The sequence below is a fragment of the Parambassis ranga genome, unplaced genomic scaffold, assembly GCF_900634625.1.
Source record: "Parambassis ranga unplaced genomic scaffold, fParRan2.1 scaffold_167_arrow_ctg1, whole genome shotgun sequence".
NCBI classification, from domain to species: domain Eukaryota; kingdom Metazoa; phylum Chordata; class Actinopteri; family Ambassidae; genus Parambassis; species Parambassis ranga.
Genome location: NW_021144729.1, coordinates 14,901 through 23,966, shown reverse-complemented (window position 1 = coordinate 23,966; position 9,066 = coordinate 14,901). Strand labels below are relative to the sequence as shown.

General features: G+C 45.1%; 1 protein-coding gene across 1 annotated transcript; it reads right to left on the bottom strand.

Moving 5' to 3' along the window:
- Window positions 1-94: 94 nt before the first annotated feature.
- On the bottom strand, window positions 95-6,888 carry ovch1 (ovochymase 1). Its single transcript, XM_028398326.1, has 15 exons — window positions 6,398-6,888; window positions 4,330-4,570; window positions 3,254-3,485; window positions 2,925-2,996; window positions 2,593-2,782; window positions 2,418-2,493; window positions 2,081-2,270; window positions 1,875-2,014; window positions 1,629-1,779; window positions 1,515-1,556; window positions 1,221-1,437; window positions 934-1,091; window positions 554-652; window positions 326-459; window positions 95-256 (listed from the first exon to the last, which is right to left on the bottom strand). Exons 1-15 carry the CDS (start codon window positions 6,445-6,447, stop codon window positions 95-97), a joined length of 2,154 nt encoding a protein of 717 aa, XP_028254127.1. The 5' UTR covers window positions 6,448-6,888.
- Between the last annotated feature and the right edge of the window lie 2,178 nt (window positions 6,889-9,066).

Below are 9,066 nucleotides of genomic sequence, written 5' to 3'. Positions count from 1 at the left end.
ATTTCACACCAACAATCCAAATATCATCCATCAGCACAGAACAAACTGGGTCGTACAACAGCTTCTGAGAAAAGCAGAGCAACTTTATTTTCAGTCAGATATCCTCGGTCACCTCCCTGATCCATAAAAGATAATCTGATATTCGGGTAAAGATGGCTGGTTTCTCTGCATCACAGCGCCAGCTGCCCCATGTGACCATACCAAACAGGAAGTAGGTGCCCTGTTTCTGACAGAAGAGAGGAGCTCCAGAGTCACCCTGCAGAGAAATGGTTACAACTTTACCTTGTTTAGAGTCAGAAATGTGAGTCTGAGACACTGCAGTTACCATGCAGGATGTGGAGCCTGAGGGATGAGAGCAGATGTGAGCATCACTGATGAAGCCCCCCCACTTCTGCCTGCAGGCTGATCGATTGACCAAAGTCAGTCCAGCATGGTGCAGTCGGTCCGGATTTAGACGCACTGCACAGAAAATGACATTTGTGATGCAGCACTGAGTCTAATGGCAGCTCAGGCTCGTGGTTCTCTGTGCAGTCTCCTGAATTACAGAGGTCACCTGTTGCTTTAGTCGCTCCCCAGCCAGCTGTGACACAAGACCAACTGTCATTGAGGTCCTCATCTTCCTGAGGGACACAGACTGGAGACACTTTAGAGCCTGTAGACGGAAACAGTAGACAGTCTCGTGTCTGTAGATGCTCTCATTCATTACCATCATCATTTCTAAGAGTTTAAATCGAGGCAACAGGGACTTAAGGATTTTTCTTTTGTAGACGCTTCTTCACTCCCTCGAGTGGCTAAATGTCTTTAAAAAAAAACAATCTGAGTCCCTGTCACCTTAATTTAAACTCTTGGAAGTGGACAGTCTCCATGTTTGGCCAATCACAGAGCTTCATTAAAGAGGAGTGACGTGTGTGGCTCTCTTCTGGAGGTTTTTACCAAAGTGGGCAGCCACACTGAGACGAAGCAGCGACAGGTCCGATTTTGGGGGAAAGCTGGCATCCTGCATTGGGTTAAAGACCTCCTCCACCAAGATAGTTTGAGCTGACAACAGCTGAAGGTCATGAACTCCTAGAACAACCACATCTTGTTCAGCTCTGTGGGAGAAGTCAACAAGAAAAAGTCACAGCACTGACATGAAGGTGTGGCTGCAGCTTTCTGTCATGACGGACTGACTGGTACCATTTGAACCGGGACCTGGTGCCCACACCACCCGGCAGTGTTACCTGACGCTGCAGTGTTTGGCAGTGAGGACCCACCATCGGTGGATCAGCACTCCGCTGCAGTAGTGGCGCCCGTTGGACTGCAGGCTGACCTGCCAGGGCCAGAAGAAGGGGCAGGACTCCACCACATTCTCCACAGACACCACATTGTCCTGGGACACCGAGAGCTCTGCCAGGCCTGGAGCCCTGTCACAGCTGGAGCTCTGCTTCTTTCCACACACTGTCATGCAGAGATGGACAACTCACAGAAACACCTCGGCACTGTGTCTGAACAGACGTAGCTGTAATAACACCTACCGCCAGTTGTGCGGTCATCTATGGTCGGCATGTCTTGATTATCTGTGAACGAAAGAGGTCTCTAATCCTTTTCAAGGTAAAGATCTAAGCAGTCAGATAATCTGTGAGACTTACTCATGGTGTCAGAGATCCACTGAGCGTGTGGTTGCACTTTGCTGTACACTCCTGGTCTTCTTGCTCGAGCACAACCAACCCCCCAACTCACCAATCCCGCCAACTCATATCTGGTACCAGTGAAGCAGGACAGAGGACCTCCAGAATCCCCCTGAGAGACCCACAGGGCAACAAAAGATGCAGCGGCTTCACAGTGACGATAACACAATGAAAACAAAACAGACTATTCAGGTTCTTGGCTCATACCTGGCAGGCATCAACTCCTCCTTGATCCTTCCCGGCACAGAACATGGAGGGCGTGACCCTCCCACGGTAGTACTGGTTACAGACGTCAAAGGGCAGGATTGTGACGTTCACCTCTTGCAGTCTGTTGGCTCCAGGACCATCTGGTGATGAATACACAAACATAAAAATCAGCTTCAGTCTAAGCCAAACTAATCTACACATCTTACTTTCGCGGGTGGAGCCCCAGCCAGTGACGGTGCACTCTGTGAACTGAGGCAAAGGTGTCGTGCAGATGTCGATGGGTCTGACAAACTGGTTGAAGATCAGTGGCTGCTGCAGCCTCAGCAGAGCCACGTCATTGTCTTTAGTCTGACTGTTGTAGCTGGGATGGCTGACGATAGTAGAGACTCCAACCAGCTAAACGTTGAGACAAACACATTAGGACAGAGCTGCAGGTTTCTCTTTAGCTTTGTGTGACTTTAACGTGATGGTAAGATAATAAATACTTAAAATTACTACTTAAAATTAAAGTCAAAGACTGTGTTCAGGATTTGTACGTCTTACCTGTTGTTCCTTTTCTTGTGGATTTTCCAGGTCATGTTTTCCAGCCAGAACTGTCCAGTAAGAAGCTTGGTTATATCTGAAAACATCCACCAGTACATGAGGAGGGGGGTGCACTACAGTCCTGAATGTTTAATCTTGGCTTAAGAGCAGATCCAATTCCTGGGGGACCACTGACCTCTTGAAGCAGTGGGCGGCAGAGATGACCCACAGTGAGCTGATGATGGCTCCACCACAGGCCGACGTGGAGGCAAACTGCAGAGAAACCTGCCACGGCCACGAGTGGGCCCAGGCCTCCTGACCACCGACGATCCGGGTCTCCATCTCCTGATCTGGCACAAAGGAGCGCATGCCGGCCAGCTCGGACACGTTTAAAATAAATAAATAAATAAATAAATAAAGTCACATAGAATCTACACTTAAACATTAAGCTATACCACCAGCAGCAGTTCTGACACAAAGTTTTAGAATAAAAACATGACTGGTTTCTGAGGACAGATTAAAACTTACTGCTGAAGCCGAGGTGTCCAGAGAAAGTCAGACGGTCCTGCAGAGTTTCATTCAGCTGAGCCAGCTTTCCATCTGAAGCAAGATGAGAAAACAGAGCTGACTGATTATTCTGAACATCATTTTACAGGATACACTTCTGAAGTCCAGCACGTCCGGGCTCTGACTCATGGTGGTTCTGATTCCAGACAAACTGAAGTAAAAACTGGCAGGTCGTACCGGGTCCAGCAGCGCTGCTGTTGTTGTGGTCGATTGTGTTTGATGGAGTCTGCCCGGGTTCAGCTACGCAAGGCAGCAGCAGAACAGAGTGTGTGTTCAGAGTGTATGCTCACCTGCCTCCGTGCTGAGCAGACACACCGTCAGAACACACAGCAGCATGACTCTCACACACACACACAGAGCGCCAGTGCACTGTGATCTGCTAAGAGCCACATTCATCAATAACACCTGACTGATTGGAAACACCTGCAGGCACACACACACACACACGTGATATAGCTTGCAGTTCAGTCTCAGCTTAGTCCAGTCCAGTTCAGTCCAGTCTAGTCCCAGTTCAGTCTCAGTCTCAAGCTGGATCCATACTCCGCGAGACAAAGAGCGGAGAACGCGCTCCACGGGTGGTAAGAGATACAAAAAAAAGGTCTTTTCCGCACTGAGGTACCATACTCCGCGAGACACGTGTGTGCAGAACTCCTCATACGGCCCGCCCACTAAACTATAAGGAAAGACTTTACTGAGTTTTTTAACACACCACAAGGACGTGTGCCATGGCAAGAGGGCATTATACAGAGAGGGGGCCTGCAACAGCGTGAGATGTCCGGCGATGAGTTGTGAAAATGCGACATTAAAAGTAACAATAGCAAAGATTCAGTGTTTGTGCCTTTATGACCACATTTGCACATCTACTGTGTTCCAATGTGCCTGCGATACTTCAAACTGTCCGGTGATGAGCTGTGAAGATGCGACATTAAAAGTAACAATAGCAAAGATATACAGACATTGTTAACGAGCCTATTATGCCCGGGTATGTAGGAGTATATAGAATGGTAATAACAGTCACCATCTGGTATGTGTGAATGGCTGTCTGGAGTTATTGGTGACACATCACCCTGACTTGCCTTTCTTTCTTTCTTTTATTGCTCATCATGCAAACCAGTATGGTCTTATCTAAATCTGTTGAATCAGCGCTGTTTATACACCTACCTATATACCTGGAGAGGCTCTTGCACTTCTCCACTTTCATCACGCCCACAATAAATTCCGACCAATCACAGCATGGTTGCCGCACAGCCTTGAAAGACAAAGTTCGGCCCGGACCCTGTGCACAGGAGTGCGGATCAGCGGGCGGTCAGAGACAAAAAATGACGTCATTTTGTGGGCGTAACGTCTGCAGGGGGGAAAAATGTCTTTGTCTCGCGGAGTATGGATCCAGCTTTAGGATGTGACTCGTCTCTCCGGAGATGTTGCGCAGCAGAGCGGAGGTGTGGTTGTCTGGAGCCAACCATGTCCGTCCCCCGATCCTTCCGCCCGAGTGCCTCTCGAGCGGCGGAGTACGGAACATGTCCTGGGGCAGCAGAGAGGTCCTCCTGGTCACCGGGATCCTGTGCGGCGGGGGAGGCTCCATGAAGATGCCGTAGCTGCACCAGTAGAGCTACTGGTGCAGCTACGTAAGCAAGTACAGCACAGAAATTCAAGCAGTGCACTTTGGAGCATCCCACCAGCAGGCAACACTGCACACAGGTGTGCTTTATATGCATGCAATGCCTCAGCCAATGTCCTTCTGTACAGTGTCACCTTCAAGACAAAAAGGCCCACCAGCTATCTGGCAGTATTTGTCACCAGTGCTTGATTACCTACAAAGTGCACACATACTATCCACTTTTACAGTGATGGCCCTTGTACTCAGTACAAACAGCGTGGAAATTTTTTCCTGTTTTGCACTGAGCTGTTCAGAAGAGGATTCGCTGCTGGCACATGGAACTTCTTTGAAGCAAGCCATGGGAAGGGTGCCCCAGATGGTGTGGGAGGGGCACTGAAGAGAAGGGCTGACAGTCTGGTCAGCAAAGGGACAGATATTCCTGATGCTGCAGAGCTGTTTTCTGCGTTGCAAAAGACAGACACAACAATAAAGTTGTTTTTTGTCAAAGAGGAAGCTGTTGAAAAAGCAGTTTCAATGATGCCCAACAACGTGCCACCAATTCCATCAACCATGAGAATGCATCAGGCAGTAACCCTAACTCATGGCAAACTAATGTACAGGGATGTCAGCTGTTTGTGCTCAGAAACACAAAATCTTAAGTGTGAATGTTTCAACACAAAGCATTTCGTGTTCAATCAGCAGGCAGCTCCTGGAACTCTCACAGACACAGAAGTCCTATGGCAAAACCCTGATGTTGTAGGAAAATGGTGTGTCCTGAAATATGAAGGTGACCTTTACCCTGGGATCATCATGGACACAAGTGAAACACACATACAAGTGCGTTGCATGCAGAAAATTGGAGTGAACAGATTTTTCTGGCCAGCGCGGGAAGACATTATGTGGTACCTCTTTGAGGACATTGTATCTCTCATCCCTCCCACAAAACCAGTCACTGGTCGACACATGGAAATTGAAAAAGAAGTGTGGGCAAAACTACAGAAGTTTTCTTAAAAAAAGGTTAGACTAAGAAGTTTGTTGTCATGACTTTTACCTGGACCACTATTTGATAGTTGCTGCATCCTGACCAAAAATGTTTTTAACTTGTAGGCAATGGAAGGATCTTAAGACTTCTTCTTCTTTTGCAGAAGAGAACAATAGTAGAACATCTACCAACAGCTTTCTGCAGAAAGGAGCAACACACTATCTGTCCCACCATCCCACCATCTTATGATCACACTTTTTACTCTATCTTTCTTTAATTCCTGTTACCTGACTTCATTCCTGTTACACATGTTTTTTCCTGTTACCAGATAGTTTTTTTCTAAAAAATCTGTATAACCAGTTCTTTTTAAATTAAATGAATACAGTGTTTTTAAAACAGTTTAATAAATGGCACAATTTTTAAAAAATCAGCAAAGTTGTGTTTGGGGATTTTTTTTTATATTAAAAATTACGTTGTGTTTTGTAAACAAGTACAACTTGGGTCCATACAAAGTTATTTTTTGGCAAAAATATAAATAATTTAACATATGGCCATTCATTTCCTAAAACTGATTGATTATATGAGGGCAAAACAAAAGAGATATTTGAATATGATTTAAAAACAGCTTTTTAAAAGACACTAGAGTTTCCGTAACAGGACTGAGGAAAATGCGTCCATTGTCTGCTTAGATACCTTGTAAAAAAATAAATAAATGTCCCTGAGATGGACCATTATTTATTTTGAATAGTTAAGCATGTTTATTATTAGACTGCGTCTTGAAAAAAGATTAAAAAAAATATTTATTTTGGAAGAATTATCACATGCAAATGGCACCCATTCGGTAGAATGTCCCAGCTGCTACAGCTCCGCGACGACGTCACCGAAGAAGACTTCTGCGGCCTCATCCTGCTATGTCCCCGCTTCCTGCTGGTCCCCGGCCCGCCGGTGTGTCGGATTAACTGGTGCCCGAATTAACTGGTGACCGAGTTGGTGCGATACAGATGTAACGTGGGCGTGTCTCTGTAGGACCCGTTTCTGTTCAAACCAGGAAGTAAACATCGGGAGTTCTTCTTCCATAAAATTCTATTTTTACTCGTTTTAGGAGTAACAATGAACGTGACGATGTCGGCCAGCATGTAACAGCATGTTCAACGTCCTCAGCTGTGTGGAAAATAAATATATTATGAAGCCAAATTTAAAAAAGAAAACGCGGTCACATCTTGAACCGATGGAGGTTTGTTAACAGGGTAGCAGGTTAACTAGCAGGTTCTATGTATGGTCTCTCAGTAGAGACCATACATAGAACTAGTTATGGTCGGGTAGATTTTCTATGGCCGTGATTGTTGATTCCTGACCCCCAGGAAAATAATCTTGCAATATACTTGAATAATAGTCCTGTGTGTGTGTGTTACAGGGTGGCAACTTTCTTCTGCAGGATTCAAACGTCGTCATTGGTCATATACACAAGTTAATAAGGAGGAGTTAAGAGTTATCTGCCGCTTTGAGCTACTTCAAGATGTGACCGCGTTTTCTTTTTTAAATTTGGCTTCATAATATATTTATTTTCCACACAGCTGAGGACGTTGAACATGCTGTTACATGCTGGCCGACATCGTCACGTTCATTGTTACTCCTAAAACGAGTAAAAATAGAATTTTATGGAAGAAGAACTCCCGATGTTTACTTCCTGGTTTGAACAGAAACGGGTCCTACAGAGACACGCCCACGTTACATCTGTATCGCACCAACTCGGTCACCAGTTAATCCGACACACCGGCGGACGGCTTGCCATAGTAGCCAATACGTCGATACGTCGGTTTATTATTATCGTTATCGTCTTTTTTTGTTTTCTGATTGTCTATCGCCCCCCCCCCCCCCATTTCATTAGAAATAAAACGTTACAAAGATGTTTATGCTGAGGAACGGCGTGTCGATCGGTTCTGATCAATCTGATCAGAGTTTTGGTTGGATGACTCCACCATGTGACGGTGATCTCTGTTTGACAGAACAAACGCTTCACATTCAAACTGAGCTGACAGAGGACGACCTCTTCCTGTTGCTGCTGCACAGCGACCCCGCTTCTGCCCAAGGTAACGACCCCACCTGACTCACCTGATGTTCCCTCAGGAGCCGCGTGAAGTTGGACTACAGCTGGATGCTGGACGACATCCACTCCGGAAGTTAAAGAAAGAGAGGAAGAAGCTTTGAAGATCTTTAAACAAGTAAAAATAAAAACAAACAAAAGCGACATGAGTTCATTTTATTTCTCACAAGCTGTTTCACTGCTTTGCTTTTCTGACAGGAACAAAGTCCTTTTTGTTTTAGTGATGATGTGGAGTGTGTCATGTTCGTGTCTCTTCCTTTGCTGCTGTAAATGTTGTGTTTCTGTGCATACTCAGGTGTGTTCACACTATAACAAAGGCCCAGGGCCACATGGCAGCTGCACCCAGAGCCGTTGCTTGACACTATAGGGGCCCTAGGCGAGAAGGTAACACTGGGGCCCTACGGGCTACAAGATTCTATAGAAATGCCGCCCCAATCACAAAGACATGTACAGTGATGATTATATAAGCAACCTTTTTATTTAAATAATGTGGAACACACATATGAAAATATTATCTTAAGTACACATAAAAAACCTGTACAACACAATCAAAATATATCATAGAAATATGTACTCTCTGAAGGCTGTCCACAGTGGTGGTAAGTAACTAAGTATTTGTACTTTGTTGCTGTACTTAAGTAATTTTTCATGTATTTTTTATGAAAAATTAAGTTAAAAAAAACAATCCTTGAGTTCAGTTGCCTCAATCTAAACTCTTGGAAATTAAAAGTAAGTACTTAAGACTCTGGTTAAGTAGGATCATTGATGTAGCACTTACTTAAGTACTAAACATCAGTACTTCCTCCACCACTGACAACACAAGATATGATGACTAGTATTGTTATTATTAAGTTTGTCCACAGTGCAGGATCATCAGTGAGACCTGGACACCTCAGAACCTTCCTTTGTTACCAGGTCAGGTGCTGGAGGAGCAGAGGAAGGAGTGGAGGCTCTCAGGTGTTTGACTGCTGGCCGGGACGTCCTCTGGAGTTTCCTCACAGGGCTCCACATGGCCTGTGTGGTATAAAACCATAATGATCAGCCTGATAATTAACACTGTAAATAATCCAGATTATTCATAATGCACATACCTTCATCTGTGGAGGCTGTGGCATCTTCATGAGGAGACACAGACAGGTTTTTAAGCACAGCACCTGATGAAAAACATCATTTATAAAAGCCATAAAATAACGCAACTATATGACAATAATTAACTAGCTTGTCATTTACAGAGAAACAACTGAGCATTAATAAACACTAAATAGACTAAATACATACATTAGTTTTTCCTGATGTGGTTTAGAGGTCATTAACTCTAACAGTAAGTTGTAACAGCAGCACTTGGCTTAATGCTGAACCTGCGAACGAGACAAAACAAGCTAAAGTAGCATTAGCATAGCAGCTACACACTGTTGCTGCA